Source organism: Haliaeetus albicilla, chromosome 16, assembly GCF_947461875.1.
Source record: "Haliaeetus albicilla chromosome 16, bHalAlb1.1, whole genome shotgun sequence".
Classification (NCBI taxonomy): domain Eukaryota; kingdom Metazoa; phylum Chordata; class Aves; order Accipitriformes; family Accipitridae; genus Haliaeetus; species Haliaeetus albicilla.
In genome coordinates, this window is record NC_091498.1 from 24,245,180 (window position 1) to 24,262,005 (window position 16,826).

General features: G+C 36.4%; 1 protein-coding gene across 1 annotated transcript in view; it reads left to right on the forward strand.

Moving 5' to 3' along the window:
- The window catches only part of CCDC73 (coiled-coil domain containing 73), a 56,240-nt gene extending 40,137 nt beyond the window's left edge, over nt 1–16,103 (forward strand). Inside the window, exons 12-18 of the mRNA XM_069803980.1 lie at nt 974–1,084; nt 3,015–3,184; nt 4,566–4,575; nt 6,643–6,793; nt 7,937–9,499; nt 12,563–12,696; nt 15,894–16,103. Of these exons, the coding sequence (XP_069660081.1) occupies nt 974–1,084; nt 3,015–3,184; nt 4,566–4,575; nt 6,643–6,793; nt 7,937–9,499; nt 12,563–12,696; nt 15,894–16,103 (2,349 nt within the window). The remainder of the gene's footprint in view (nt 1–973; nt 1,085–3,014; nt 3,185–4,565; nt 4,576–6,642; nt 6,794–7,936; nt 9,500–12,562; nt 12,697–15,893) is intronic.
- Nucleotides 16,104–16,826: the final 723 nt, after the last annotated feature.

The window sequence follows — 16,826 nt, forward strand, 5'->3', positions numbered from 1 at the left end:
TAAATTACCATAGGCATTTAAAAATTAATGCTAATTGATTCAAGAAGCAGACTAATTTTTAGTAAAATGAGTAAAAAGTAAAATGGAATTGCTTTGGAGTTGCCTCCATAACAACATTTTTCAAGTGGACTTACAAAGACGCTCAGCAGAGTGATAAAGAAGTAGCTGGTCATATTGCTACATGCATTAAAGTTATGTTTACATTATCAAATATATTTGTGTCATCTATATATTAGATAATGGATGCAGTAAGTCCTTTATCTTCCATATTGTTTGCTGTAAAAATGTGATAGAATAAAAATTCCAACAGTACCTGAGATGTGTGTGAAGTTGATTCACACAACGCTGTTTTTAATTTAGCAGAGTAAAGCTGAAAGAGTTAACCCAAAAATGTTGCGAGTACTATTACGATAGTATAGAACTTAGTATTACTGTTATTTTAATGCACTTCTATTTCAATGATCTAATAAAAATAAAGTATAATCAGACTTATACTTAATATTCCAGTAGATATGTTTTAGAATTTAACGTTTATATAGTTTGTAAGATAGGCTAATAAACAATTTAGGATAGAAAAACTGATCAGAAAAATAAAAATATTTTCTTTGAGTATACAGTCATTTTTACTTGAAGTACAATGGATCCAGATTGTGCTACATTTCATATTTCTCATCTCTGGACTTCATATTACTTTTTCAGCACATTAAAACTTATGCAGTGAAACTGAATAATGGCAAGTGTTTTTATACCCTTTTATAGCCATTTCTTTTTTCATAACCTCCCCCTGTTTCCTGTTAGCTAAACTATAAGCACCTTTCTGTTAATTTATGAAAATTATTGTTGAGATAGCACATTATCACTGATCTGTATGGCACTTCCAGCATGTTAGAAGCAAAGGTCCAAGCAACATAAAACACATCAAAATTCATTAATGTGGTATTGATTATTTTTTGGATAATTAATTTTATTGCAGACCCTTGAAAGAGATAATGAGCTGCAAAGGGAGAAGGCAAAGGAAAATGAAGAAAAGTTCCTTAATCTTCAGAATGAGCATGAGAAAGCACTAAGAACTTGGAAAAAAGATGTAGGTTTATTAAATTAAATGTTAGAGTATTAAAAGGTTTTTGAAATAGTCATCAAGCATTTCAGGTAATTCCTAAAAGCCAAGAAAATATTGCAGAAATAATGCAATAAAACCAACCAATTTCTTTTCCAGTAATGCAGACTCTTCTAGAAATTAATATTTTTAAAAGGTAGATTTAGGAGAAATGTTGACTTCTGTGCTCTAAAAGGTCAGTCCACTTCCTGCAGTTCCGTAAAGCAAGAGCCAGGGTATTAGGTGTTACCTTGAATTAAGCACTTAAATATTCCATAATTACACACTTGCCATTACTGAGACATGGAAGCTGATATAGTTTTTAATTTACATTGAATTTTATGTATTTTTCAGGAAATTTTCAATTTTTTTACACAACGTATTCAGAGAATACCAGCATTTCTAGGCTGCACTCTTGTACCCTGAAAAAAACTATCAGTAAACTGTCATATGGTAAAAAAACATGAATGTAAACCCACATAGACTGAGAGGACACAGACTGAAGGTACTTCTGAAGGGTCGTATGCCCAGAAAAAAGAAAAAGCAACCTCTAACTGAATCAGGTAGAGATACTGAAGGCCTGCATTAAAGCAGAGGTCCTGATTTGACAGAAATTATTCAGTGTGGACTGTGGAGTGGAAGGGGATAAGAAAAGGTAAAAACTTCTATGTCCTCTCAGTGAATTCACCTCCATGTACATCCACTAATTTCTCTTCAGTATTTGCCGTTCTTTTTACTACTTCATTACTTTTAAAGAATACTTCAGTAATTATTTAATCCAAAATAATTAGCAAAATATTGTAGCTGTAAAAACTGTCTGCAATAATAAATGCATGTTTACAAGTAAGAAAGATTAATACTTCTTCAATAAGACAAGATCTGTTTAGTGTAGGGAAACCAGACTCTAAGCAGCATTTGTTTAATAGTCTGTCTTTTTTATTTCTATGTAATCGGCACCTACTGCCAGAAAGGTTTTGAAATTGGTAGATTGATTCTCAGGGAGGCTGTGGGGAAATAATGCAAAGTTGTCCTTGTAATACTGTTGTCTAAGGCTAATTCTTTGAGTGCAGCTACTATGGAGATGACTGCAATCATGAGACTACAGACTAGCTGAACTGTTCTGATGCTCAGTGCTCTGAGAAGATTGGATCTCCCTGATTCCTAGGAGAGTCTTATACTATAGCTTCCTATGTAGACATGGGAATTGCCCCTGCTCATTTCTCAGGAACGTTTGCAATATTTGTTTAGAAGATAATTCCACACACCCCCCCTCCATATTTCTGCTGTGGCTAACCTAACTAGAACTTTGGTCTCTTGATATCTTAAAGTATAGCATCATCATGGATAATGTTAACGTTATACACTGCTTTGCAAATATTTGTAAATTAAATGAAGGTATTTCTGTAAAATTGCCCTTCTGTTCTTTTTACGACTTGTATTTTTTACCATACTTTTTGTTCTAAATACAGAGATTTGTTACATATTCACTGAAGAAGCATTGGATACTTGAGGCTAGTTATAGAAGTAAAGTGCCAAGCAAATTATTTGCTGTTGTAGTTTCTTGACAGCGTAGGTAGAGAATGAATGTTGACTAGCATGTTTATCTTTGAGCCAAAAAAGGAAGAAAGCTACAAATACAAATCTCACTTGAGCATTGCTACTTGAAGTAAATGGTGAAAAAAAACAATTAATAAAAGGTATCATCTGTAATGGAAATGTGGTTAAAATTTTGGTTTGAATGAAAGAGTTCAAAATTATCTTACTTTGTACAAAGAAATTCCTTCGTATCTATACTTTCTTTTAAGGATTTACTTTAATTTGCTAAGCCGTTGATACCCGTGTAAAATACCATTTTATATATTTGAACATGCAGTAAAGACCTGTGTTTCTGTGCTCTGTGTACCCTCAATTATTACAGGAGGAGAACATGAGAAGAGAAATAGACACTATTAAAAATGAGCTGAATTCCCTTAAAGGAGTTCATAGACATCTTGAAGATTATCATCCTCCTCAGGGAAATCAGCATTCTGAGCAAGTGGAAAATTTGCAGGTAAGTGTCTCTAATAGCTGCAGTACTTTCCATTTCTTGTAAAAAATATTAGAGAATGAGAGACATGACAGTTTTTCTAACCTGGCTGTCATGTCCACTGATCTTCCTTTGACACTGCTAAACCTAAAAATTTATCTAATGTAATCAATGATCTAAGATCCCATTAAAACTCACTATACCCAGAAAATGTTCCCCTTTCATCCAGAGGGATGCTTATATCATAGAAACTTGAGATGTTACCTCACTGATAAATTTATACATAATAGATAGCAGTTATCTTAATCTATCTTTACTAAATCTTATTTCAAAAACATATTTTTTATGGGTGTTTCTCAAATACTGTGGCAGACTGATTGACTTCATATGTATATAAGTTCCCTGGAAGTGTGGAAGTACGTCCACTTCTACTCAGAGGAATAATTTCAGCCTCTGTAACATGGGACAGATCAGAAGATTTGTTTTATCAACATATAGATTATCTAAGTTTTTCAGTTTTAGTTTAAAAAAAACCCAGCCTTTATTTCACTTAGCATGTTTAAGAATCATCAAATGCATAGCAAGCTCAACAAGTAATGAATGCAGGAGGTAGAAGACTGGTTTATGCAGTGCAGGTTGAACTAGAGTTGAGCTTGCAGTGCTGGGTGAACCAAATCCACATTCAGCTCTATATTCAGAGCACATATGAGAAGTCAACAAGTGGTTAAGCACATAAAGATGGCCTTTCAGAGCAAAAGGAAGAGCATGTAGCCCTGCAGCTATGTGTTATCCCTTACTTATACTGGATTGCAAATTTATATTCCAGTCTTATATAAGATTGAAAAAATGGGAAGAGTCATAAGCCATAAGAAAAACTTTGCCTGCACATTGAGCGTAGTCTGTTGTCGAGTATTGGTTATGTCAGTTTTTCCACTAGTTTTTACATCCAAATAACGACTTATCCTTCAAAGAAGGGAAAACTCATTTTGCATATATATGATTTTGCTTTCAGTGTTAGGAAAATAGGAAGACACTAGGACTGTAAAGACAGATTATTTTTTTAGAACTAGTCTATGAATTGTCAGTAAAATGACAAACCGTAATAATATTTTAGAATTTGGAAGAACTTAAAATCATTTTCTTCATAATGCATGTATGTATGTTTATAGCTCACATACATATACACCCATACATGAATAAATACACATACATACCTGTTGGTATGCGCTTAATAACGCGATGAAAGTTAGACTTGAAATGAGTGCTTATCATGCCAAAGCTATGAATTCTACAAGGTATAATGCAAATTGTGTAAGTTTTAAAAATCATCGTTTCTTTTGAATGAAAATGAAATATGAATTATGTTGCTGTGGTTTAATCCCAGCCAGCAACTAGAACCACACAACCACTCACTGACCTCCCTCACAGTGGGATGGGGGCGAGAATCAGAAGGGTAAAGTGGGAAAACTAATGGGCTGAGATAAAGACAGTTTAATAGGGAAAGCAAAAGCCGCACACACAAGCAAAGCAAAACAAGGAATTCATTCACCACTTCCCATAGGCAGGCCGGTGTTCAGCCATCTCCAGAAAAGTAGGGCTCCATCACACCTAACCATTACTTGGGAAGACAAACGCCATCACTCCGAATGGTCCCCCCGTCCCCCTTCCCACAGCTTTATATATTGGGCTTTTTTTGGTGGAGTTTTATTAGGGTGTTTCTTCACTATTCAGGTCCTAGTTTTCACAGAACTTTATTGAATGCAGCTTTCAAAAACAAAGACGAATACAGCTACAGTAGTAGGCCAGTGACTCTAAAGTTTTCAGTAGATTCAGGCTTCTTCTGTTGTAATTTCACTCAAGGTCAGGTTAAAAAGCCATCTGGGAGGGTGTGCTGGTTTTGGCTGGGATAGAGTTAATTTTCTTCATAGTAGCTAGTATGGGGCTATGTTTTGGATTTGTGGTGAAAACAGTATTAATAATACCTAGATGTTTTCCTTACTCCTGAGCAGTACTTCCACAGGGTCAAGGCCTTTTCTGCCTCTCACCCCACCCCACCAGTGAGGAGGCTGGGGGGGCATAAGAAGTTGGGAGAGTGTCCTGGTTTCAGCTGGGATGTAGTTAACTGTCTTCCTAGTAGCTGGTACAGTGCTGTGTTTTGAGTTCAGTATGTGAAGAATGTTGATAACACTGATGTTTTCAGTTGTTGCTCAGTAGTGTTTAGACTAGAGTCAAGGATTTTTCAGCTTCTCATGCCCAGCCAGGGCACCTGACCCAAACTGGCCAACAGTGTATTCCATACCATGGGACGTCCCATCTAGTTTAGGAACTGGGAAGTGGGGGGCAGGGAATCGCTGGTCAGGGACTGGCTGGATGTTGATCGGCGGGTGGTGAGCAATTGCCCTGCGCATCATTTGTACATTCCAATCTTTTTATTACTACTGTTGTCATTTTATTAGTGTTATCATTATCATTATTAGTTTCTTCTTTTCTGTTCTATTAAACCGTTCTTATCTCAACCCAGGAGTTTTACTTCTTTTCCTGATTTTCTCCCCCATCCCACTGGATGGGGGGGAAGTGAGTGAGCGGCTGCGTGGTGCTTAGTTGCTGGCTGGGGTTAAACCATGACAGAGAGGACACAGCTGGGACAGCTGACCCCAACTGACCCAAGGGATATTCCAGACCATAGGACATCATGCTCAGCATATAAAGCTGGGGGAAGAAGGAGGAAGAGGGGGATTTTCGGAGTGGTGGCGTTTGTCTTCCCAAGTAACAGTTAAGTGTGATGGAGCCCTGCTTTCCTGGAGATGGCTGAACACTGGCCTGCCGATGGGAAGTGGTGAATGAATTCCTTGTTTTGCTTTGCTTGTGTGTGCAGCTTTTGCTTTCCCTATTAAACTGTCTTTATCCTCAGCCCATGAGTTTTCTCACTTTTACCCTTCTGATTGTCTCCCCCATCCCACTGTGAGGGAGGTGAGTGAGAGGCTGTGTGGTGCTTAGTTGCCAGCTGGGGTTAAACCACGACAGAGGGAATGAGGAAATGACTGACAGGAATTGCAGATTCATAAGCCTTATTTGCCCATAAAAATCCTAGGTGGTTTGTTGGGGGGAGGGGGGGGGAGTTAGTATGTGTGTGTATGCCCATGTGTTTGAGTGTAAATAGCCATCACACAGGTTTTTTCCGCATGTAGTTACTGAGCAGGTCACTGATTTAGCCAGACAGAGGGAGTGATCCAGTCAGCACATGTATGACACATATTCCTTCCTCTGAGAAATTCTGTCAATCTGTGTAACTTTTCTCTGTGGACTGTAATATAGCAGGATCTAATTTCTTTCCTACTCTTCTTGGCTATTAGTCTTTCTTCCCCATTTACATTAACTTTGTATACTTCAGGTGAATGGTCTTTGTTTTCCATCAGAATTGTAAAAATAATTTAAAATCTAAGTCCTGAACTTTAAATCTAATCAGTGACTGTAGTAAATTATTAAAATATGTATAATCTTTTGTTCCTTCTTATACTAGAGTGGTCAGGAACACTCAAAAGACACTGAAATACAGGCTATTCGGAAAGAAAATGAGTGTATGCAATCTATAGTAAGAAAAGAAGAACAAACTGAAGTAGAAAACACAATGGACTACTCTTTAAGCATTGAGGAATTACACATAGAAGAAAGTAATAACATTACATGGATAATAGAGATAAGTAGTATTGTTGAAGAAAGGATAAAAGTTTACAGATACAGTATATGACAAGAGAATGCTTGAACCCTGAATTAGTACAAAAACATGTAACAACAGTAAAATTCTTTCTATCAGTAGTGCTAATCTATGATAAATTCACAAAGCTCTGAATGAAAGCGCAATACCTCAGTGGCTGCCCAGGGCCATTAAGTAAGATCCATGCACTCAGGGTGTTGCAATACTCTTTCTGCATGCCAGTTCCAAGAAGTGAATAGGGGTTAGGAAGAACTATAACGTGTATGGAAGTGTTTGGAAGCAAAACTAAGGCCTTTCCCTTTCCCCTAAAATAATGAAAAAAGGCAGAAAGAGAGTGATTGCACTTCAGAGGACAATGAAGGTCTGTTCATGTGGATAAATCATAATGCTTTTCTATACAAAGCACTCTGTAACTCCAGTAAGTAATTTTTTTTAAGCCACCTAAACAAAATGTACTTAGTCTCTAACACTCAGTCTCTAAAATGTAGCAAAGATAAGTGGAAATTTAAAAGCTTATTAACTGCAAAGTGACTGCTTTAAAGGATCAGTGCTCACAACCTTTGAGTGTATTTTTCAGAAAACACCTTTCTGGTATTTAAATGCTTGTTATTCCTCACTGGTCCACTACCATCAAGTCATAGCATGTTCCTTTTGGTATGAACATAGTCCCTCAAACAGTTTTTTTGGTTTTGTTTTCCATTTAGCTAAAAATGTCACTTTCAAAAATAAAGACAAATACAGTTGCAGTAGTAACCAGTGGCTTAAACTTTACGTAGACACACAATGGTTGATTAAGTATGTGTTACAATTTCATAATGAAGACCTCTTTCAATAATAAGGCTGACAGATACCAGTTGGGAAATATTTCAACTATAAGCCATATCTAAAAATCTGTTAATATATTTTGCAAGTTACCATAATGCAATACTTACCTTCAGTAACTTTTTGATAGACTTGTGTGTGTAGTGTAAGATAAGAAAAATCAGTATCGATACTAATCTTGAGTTGATCTCTTCAGAAATTTTAAACTGTAAAAATAAAGCATTACTTAACATCTGGGTTATCTATCACTAACTAGAGAATACACTTACTCTAACAGATTTACAAGTTCTTGAAAACAGTTTTAAGGATGAAATTAATGTTGCTAGCCCTTATGCAGAAAAGCAAAGGGAGGCTTCTCCCAGGAATACCCTCTGCACAGATACTGATTTAATTACCCAAGGACAGACCTCGGAAATACATGTCACCGAGTGCAAAGAAGCAGAAAATCTAGAAGCAACACATAGAATGTTACTGGATGAAAACAATGCAAATTTAGAACAAAAGCTACAGGCCAGTACTGAGCTATTGGCAGCATGCCACACACAAACAAGAAAGATTTTTCTAGACAGTACTGACACTGTAGGTGCCTACAAGAAAAATGGAAGTCAGGAGACAGACTCCAACAAGCGAGAATTGTGCAATACTACAGATGAATCCAGTTGTACTAAGGCAGATAAAAAATCAAATACCATACAACACAACAAAAGTGTCCTTACACCCGAAGCACCCAAAACCAAGTCTGAAGCAGTTCTTTGCACTGAGAAGAATGCTGTGCATGAGAGAAGTACAGATAATCATCAAGCTAAGGAATCAAGTTTTGGTGTCCTATCTTATATTAAAGAAAATTCTCAAACAGAATACCAAAAATGTAGCTTGCTGGACAGTGACAATTATGTAGGCAATGGAGTACATAAAACAGAAGAAAACTTGTTAAATCTGAGTGGTTTACATGGAGATACACTTCCTTTTAAACAGACACACATAGATGCTGAGGACAGAAATTATGATCCTAATGCCAGAAACATAAACCGAAATGGTGCACTGAGGAGTACTGGTGTTCTAGCAACTGATGCTCCAAATCTACTAACCGTTTATTGTGATAATGCAAGCAGTGATGATGCCACAAAAGAACGCAGTGATAATATGTCTCTCTTGGGTGCTACTTTCAATTTATGTCCCCCCAAAATAGAAAGAGGAATAAATGTGGATGACATGCGCAGCAAGCAACCTGAACAAGACAGTACTGAACAAACAGAGAATGATACAAATTCATGTACTTTGAACACTGAAGCCATATCTCCAGTGAAGGCTGATGGTCTTGAAATAATTGTTAATAAAAAAACCCCAACAGTTAGAATTAGTACAGATAAACTAATTCCATGTAAAACAGTTAATGATGATATTCAGGTACACTCCATCAAAAACAGACATTCCCTGGAGATTAATAGTTCAACAAATAACACACTGCTAAAAGAGAAAAAAGACTCACTGACTAGTACAGTTCCAGGAAGGAAGTTTGCTGAGGGTCACCTGAAAGAATCATGCTCTTTACCCATGAGAACATCTGGAAATTTAGTAAACATAAGTGGAAGGTCATCCTTTGATCTTTCAACCTCAGATAAAAAAGCTGAGAAAACTCCAGTATACTTAAATTTTTTAGACCTCAGTTCTTGTTCAAGAGTAAATCAAATGAGAGGTCAAGCTACATGGACTTCAGCTTCCAAGGAACCTTCCCTTTTGAAAGAGAAGCTACCATGCTTGGTGGAAAACACAAAGGTTATTTCAAAAACACAGTGCCAAAATTTTAGTGAAAATGCTGACAGAAGAGAAACAGGACTAGGTAAGAAAAATAAGCATTTATGTTTTGAAGCATGTACTGAATATACTTAGAAAAATTATCAGAATGTGAAATTTCTGCATCTAAGTTTAGTGTAGCGTAAGAAAAATGTAAACCTTCTGATGTCTTAGTTATGTGGCAAAAAAAAAAAGAAAGATGAAATTTCTCTGTTAATTTATAGTATAAATGCAACTAAACAGCTTTTGTTTGCTCAATTATCTGATTAAATAAACTTTTTCTCATATTTCCCTTTGTGAAAGAAAAGCAGTGCAATGACAAACTGAATTTTTATAGGCATTTCTAACCCCAATGTAAATCATACTCTATCAGGGCTCTGCATGTATCTGAAAAGCACTGAGCAGCTTTGGGAAATTATTCAGTGCCTTCATTTTGCATTAAAATTAGGGTAGTTTTTTTAACCAGTAGATGGTTATTTGAATGGGGCTTAGAGAAAGTTTACTTTTTTATTTTATTGTGCATCTTTGATTCAGATGGACACTTAAAACCATCTGAATGTGTTGAGTGTATGAAAGGAGGAGTTTATATTCTTTGAAGCTCTCGAAAACACACTTAGCTGTTAAGAGTGCTCAGGGAGCTTCTTCATCTCCTGCTGTAGGCACTTGCTGATTATTTGCTGAGCAATATATTGCATATGCAAAACGGTAAATATGAACTTTATTCCACGTTTCTAAGTCATTACTGAAATGTGGAAAAACTGTATTTTAGATTTGTTTTGCAGTAAAAATAGCTGCTAGATTACCCCTTATTTATTTACTAGAAGTGCTGTTTCTAAACTCAATCTTTTACCAGAGTAATAAAAGTATCATCTCTGTTTCCACAGTAAACTGACTCCGTACGCTTACAGATGTTCCTCTACTTCAGTAACTGGACAGAGTAAAAGATAGTATGAGTGGTGCCTGCCTTTCTCAAAATAAAGCTTGCATGTGGATTCTACTCTTAATGCCTGCTGTAAACTTAAAAAAGCAGATGAACTCCTAGGCTCCAGAAGAAATGAAAGCCTGGCTTTTGTAGAAAATGGAGCTTTGAGTGCTTAGATGTCTCTCAAAAGAACTAGATCCACAATAAAGGGTGTTTGAGGTTTTGTTGATGTAGTGTTTTGAGCTTTGCCCCTTGAATGTACAAAGACCAGAATGGACTCCCATCCCTTAGTTTTGCAGCCAGTGGCAGCAAGACAGAAAACCAGCAGTCTGGTTTCTTTATATTGTTCTGGTATTATGAATTTAGGTTTATAGGTAATTTCATTTCTGTACTTGGTCTCTTGCCTACGTCTATTTGTATATAGGCACACAATTTTTTGAATTTCAGTGTCAGAAAAGTCTTTGTCCCTGAAACAATAGTAGTGGTTGTAAGATAGCAGAATCCTGATCTCAGATGGTACATTATTTCTTTTAATAATGCGAATTTGATACCCATTTCAAGAAAATGAATGCATACTTACGTGAAGTTCTGCATGTATCTTTTCTGTAAGCACAGACAGCACTATCTGAAGTTCTTCTATGTGTTCCTCCTCCTTTTCTTGTCAGAAACCTTTCTGTATGCAAGTACTGTAATTCCAAGAAGTGACTCTGAGATGTTCATCCAAAGGAGTCGGTAGGGATTTTAATATAACTCATAGTTCCCCAAATGAGTTGCCTAGTGACCAATACAGACACCAGACCTCTTGAATTCTAGCAAAATTTCACAGTAACAATCTTGGTCTGGGTCCTACTGTGCCTCTTAACTCTCATCATACTGCCTAATTTAGATAGGTCCCTACTTCAGCTTGCTGACCTCTCTGAATCCTGCACCTCTTTGGAGACTAGAGAACTTACTGTCAGGGCACCTGAGAGTCACTGTGGTACTCAGCACTGCAACTTCCAAGATTTATTGTGGCTGGGTTTGGTTTTGATTTGCTTTTGGATATTTTACCAAATGGCAAACCTGGAGTGCAATCCATGTGGACAGTGTCCCCAATTTTTTTTTTTTTTTACTTACTGAAGCACACAGTTTAGCCATATGGGAGACCTAGAGGTGAAGAGCACTGGTGAAAGAGTTTAGTAAGCCTTTCTGAGGGAATTGCTTTTACTGCCTAACCACAATGCAATTTACTATACAACTCTGGTTCCCAGAGAGCAGCCATTCCACATCAGTAAATGGAGGAATGAACTGGCAACAGGCAAGATCTTCCTGGCGAATTCTTAAAAAGAAAACAAATACAAACTCATAACCGTTTTCCTCTTCCTCCCAAGAGAAAATGACAGTATTCTTAATTAACTGTTACATAACCATGAGGTAACATGTATTTTCATAGCAAACAAAGATTTTACTATTGTAGCAGTGATCGACAGGCATCTGTGTAGTGACAAAACAGCTACTGTTTGCATTATGAGTAATTGTGAAGGTACACCTAAGTTTTGATCTTACAAGAAACTTGACAGGGGATTCAGTGGAGTCTACTAGCAGTGCATAAAGCCACTGCAGGATTGGAGCCTTATACTCCAAGTAATCTACTTATTTGCTCTTCCTACCTTTAGTAGATAGCTATAGCCTGATTTCCTGAAATATTAGGTATAGCCATTTACAAAAATACTCTTTATTTAAAATGTTCATTGTTTGTCTAAAAGCCTCTGTATTTAGAATGTCTTTTTTATTACAAGTCACCCTGGAACATGATGTCAGGATGGCAATAATTACATATTTTATTATCATTATCAGAAGGCGAGTCTTAAAGTAATACTGTTTGGAAAAAATATATTCAGTTAGAATATTCAGAATACATACATTTTCTATAAATCACAATTTTAATTTATCATTAACTTAATACATGAAAATGATATAAAACATTTTTAATCGGAGTAGAAACATACCTCATCTTTAGGGATAAAATAGATGCAGAAGTTTGTGAAAGAAAAAAATGAAGAAGGAAAAGCCTACAACAGAGATTCAGTGATTTAAAACAAAAATATTTGATTTTTTAAGATCAGCGGTAAACCAGAAGTTTAGTTACTTTACAATTAGTGCCTAGAGACTAAATTGCATTGTTACCATTTCCTTTTTGTCAATCAGGTTCTACCAGTTTTAACAGAGCTGCCAACGCTTTGAATACCTCTAGTATCCACCGAGACCCCCAGGGAGACCCTAGTGAAGAATGGAATGCTATAGCAAAGACTTTTTATGATTCTTCTTTTCCCACAGAACATGTAAGTCAATTAAAAATATTGCAGACCAGACCTCAGTGAGCTAATTCCACAGATATTTGTACAACTGTACGCATCTGGATACTTTAAGACTGAGTCAATCTCCAAAATAATATCAAAAGGGCAACAAGGCACCATTTTTCACAATTAAGGTTGATAGAAAGCAGCAGGAAAAAGTCACAGCATATGAATCAAACAGATGCTAACCAGTCTGTTTGGAAGGGGAGGAAGAGGGTAGCTCATTGTGTACCCTAATAAAAATCATCACCTACAGTAAAAGTATGAGTTAAAAGGGAAAAAAAAATGGGGAAAGAAAAAGTAGTATGTAAAAGTATAAAAACATTGTTTGCTTTATTACCTGATAGGAACATGTTATTTAAAAGAATCTGTGAAGGACTCTATCTGTGAATTAGAGCCTAGCTGTTTATTCTATACTGTAGTTATGATGACATATTTAGAGTTATCTTATTATTTAGTAGGATGACATTACACAAATGTGTAAAAGCAGAGAATCAAGAAGAAACCTATTGTTTCCCTGTAAGACAACTTTGTTCAGGATAGCACTAGCAATGGCTCATACTGCATTTTTAGATGTATGTTAAACTGGAGCTTGAACAGCTATAACTGCTGTTATTAGGATTTGACCTAATGCTAAACATATTATTCAAAACTGATACAATAATTTACAACTGCAGTTGACCTTCCTTTTTAGAAGAGGTTCTAGAGGTATTTCTCAGGTAGTTACGGCTAGTAGTGGTAGTTCTTTGGATGAGGTTTGAGGTCAGGGTGTATAGTGTTTTCAAGTGACCAAGTTGCCTGACTGCAGTGGACTTACATCAGCTCTCAATGCCATTAGCATTCACGTTCTCTGAAATTCAGAAGTGAAGAGTGATGTTTTAAATTACTCACCTTTCCTAACACAACTTTACTTGGGAATGACAGTGAGATGGGTTTTTCACCAAACATAGCGGTGGTATTTACTGAGTCTCTCTTGCTTTTTCTCACTGAGGTGGAGCCAGGAATTGAATGAACTAAAATACCTGATCTACAGCTAATACAAAGCTGTATTTCATTATCTGACTGTAGTTATATCTACTTTGTCACCTCCAAACTAAAGCTCCTTATGTGCTGGCCCAATAAAAGCTGAGATGGACAAGAACAGAGTGCCTTGCTGGTTTGACCTCAGATTATTTTCCACATACTTAATCTATGAAATCTCAGCCTGGGATATTGCAGACCACTCCCTCCCTTCTGTGCTGGTGTCATTCTAATACCTTCTGTCCTGAGATTTGTCATTTTTATGACCAATATGAAAAAGCTGTTGGGAGATTAAGAATAGGCTCAGCAGTCTTTTCTGCTGCTCAGTTTATTTGTTTTGGCTAACATGTGTGATTATAACTAGAGCAGACTTACACCTTCTACAATTTGGGCAATTTCACTCAACCAAAGTACAGTACTCTAAAAAGTGATAAAAATTAAAAATAAATGCTACAGGTGCACTTAAAATTCTAGTAAAAATATGAAGAACTGTTTCAAACATTAGTCTGTACATGCCTGAGTACCAAGGTAAGGATCAATAAGCACCCTCAACTCAGTTTAAACAGAAGTCCCTAACTGTGCAGTCATGCTATTCAGCAATGAATGTTTTTTACACATGTCCCATGGGCTGCCTTATACTCAGTGCTGGCAGTCAGACACGTTTTACTTGCATTTTATTGTGAAAATGCTGAGGCCTTTTAGTTTGATAGCTTTTTTTCTTTTAAAGCTTTATTCTAAACCCATTGTCACAGAACTGTATTAAAATGCTATATGTATTACCTAACTGCAACTACTTCTCCAAAGAGGTCTAAATGCTTGTTGCCTTCAGTAAAATCCAAGTAACATGGCATGGCTTTACTTTACTGGAAAATTTCACTTTCACATGTGGAAGACCAAAATGAAAGTTTTTCTCTTGGATTGTTAGTACAGGACAGGTTCAGCCCTATGTGCTATTCTACAGAGACTTTGACTAATGGCTTGCAATGAATTATGATCGGTTTCTTTCTGAGGCCTTGGGAAAGAGCATGGGAGGGTGTATGCATATGGCCACTAGAATTAACAGGCTGAAAATTTTATTGCTCAAATGAGGAAGTTACTTCCTCATTGAAATGGAGATGACAGTCATTATTGACCTGAAGTATCAGTACCTTCAGCTGCATGGCAGTAATGTTGTTACAGATGCAATAGTCTAAATGAACAATTTGCATGAAGTTTATTGTTCATATTTCAAACTTCAAGAAATGCTTGTGCACTGGGGAAGGAAAGTTTTGGCACAAAATTCATGTGCTAAAATAAAGGCAGGCCTGATAAAGACCTGGTGGCTTACAGTTGGTTGGGGCATAGTTGCCTAATATTTAAAAATAATTAAGCAGAGGGGGAAGGCCTCATCTTGCGATCCCTGTAAAAGAATTACCCTAGCATGCAACCAAAGTATTAGATGGCACGTTACAGATCCCCAAGAACCACTGCAGCACTGGCTCTGTGTAACATGGCTTTGTTGTACACCTGTGCTCAGGGAGGTGGCTGGTGCTGCATGCTGGCCTCCACAAGAGAGAGCCACACAAGGTTGGATTAAGAGTGGAGAACTCATCATTCAAGCAACAAACTGTTTCCCTACTGTGTTGCCATATGCGTTTGATTTGGATAGATATGAAGTATCTATGAAATAGTAATTAAAACTATTCAAAGAACCAAAAGATCTTTAACATAAAAACCCCAACCTATTACAGACCTTGCATTAGTTAATGATGTTTGCTTTCTAATCTATACAGCAAAGCAGAGAGGGGGTTAATACTATAAACCTCCTGATTTGGGGTTTTGTTAATCAAATGCTTGCATAGCAATAGAAACGTCAATTGCAACATTAAACTGTTTAATTAAACTATTTATTTTGCTAATCTGCATTCTAGTACAAGGTTCTCTTTTTTTTTAATCATACTCTTCTGTACTAAGTCTTATGTTAAGGTTTGGTTTATCAAAGTGTATTTGTCATTACCAAGTTTTCTAAATTAAACCTGAAGTAAGCACTTCAAACTAACCGTATTTTTTTTCGAATTGACTTACCTTTCTGTTCACATTTCCTTGCTTGCTTAATCCAACAATTTGAACCTTTATACATTAATTTCAGTGGATTACTAACTGCTAAGTTTGTATTCTGTCAGGTGAAAGAAGGATTTACTGCTTTACAGCACGCGCAGAAGTCTTCTCACGTGACTGTAACTCCAGCAAGAAGTGAAAGTGCCCTCAGAGATGAGGACAGCTGTTCTATTCATAACTCCATTATACAAAACCAAATAGAAGAAATTGAGAAATTCCTGGATTTAGAGAGACTTCATTCCGGAAGAAAAAGAAAATATGAAGAAGGCCAGTGAAGATCAGTGGCAGGAGATAAAAAGCTTGTCTTTCATGCACAGATAAATCACTTATGTAAAGGTATTCCTATAGAATATGATGTATGTGTGCTATGCTTTCAGGTTAAATACAGCGTATAGACCTTTTTTTATGTTAAATAATGGTTACAATCCCTACTAATAACGTTAGTTCTCTGTTTCTACAATCAAATCCAAGTTACTATGAGTTTTGCCCAAAGTTTAAAAGTTCACAAGTTAATGTTTTGATATCCACTAAGTAAAATCAAGCAATTACTTAATAGTACCCTTCTCCTGCTCCTCAGAAGTTTTGGCTGAAATACTTCAATTTGATTTCCCTGTCAGACTGCTTAGTTTTCAAGCAAAATCAGATGCAACTGTTTCAAAATCCAATGGTTTCTACAAACATTTACAACAACTTACAGCAGTTCTAAGTGGCAGAAGAACAGGGAAATCTTCAGCTTATCTTCACTGCCAAATTATTTAAATATAACTGTTGTAGTTGATTCTGTATCAATAAGGTCTCTTTCAGCACTAAAGCACCAGGTATGAATTACAGAGATAAGGCAGCAGATCTTCCTTCATAAAGCTTCACTTCTAACTGGTTCACATTTTTCCTCCTTTAGGGTATAAGGGAAATTTTCTCTTACTTTACAATTACTTGCACTATCATTTTTCTGATCTCCCTCCCTTCCTCCCCACCAACTCTTACAAAGAAAGATCCTC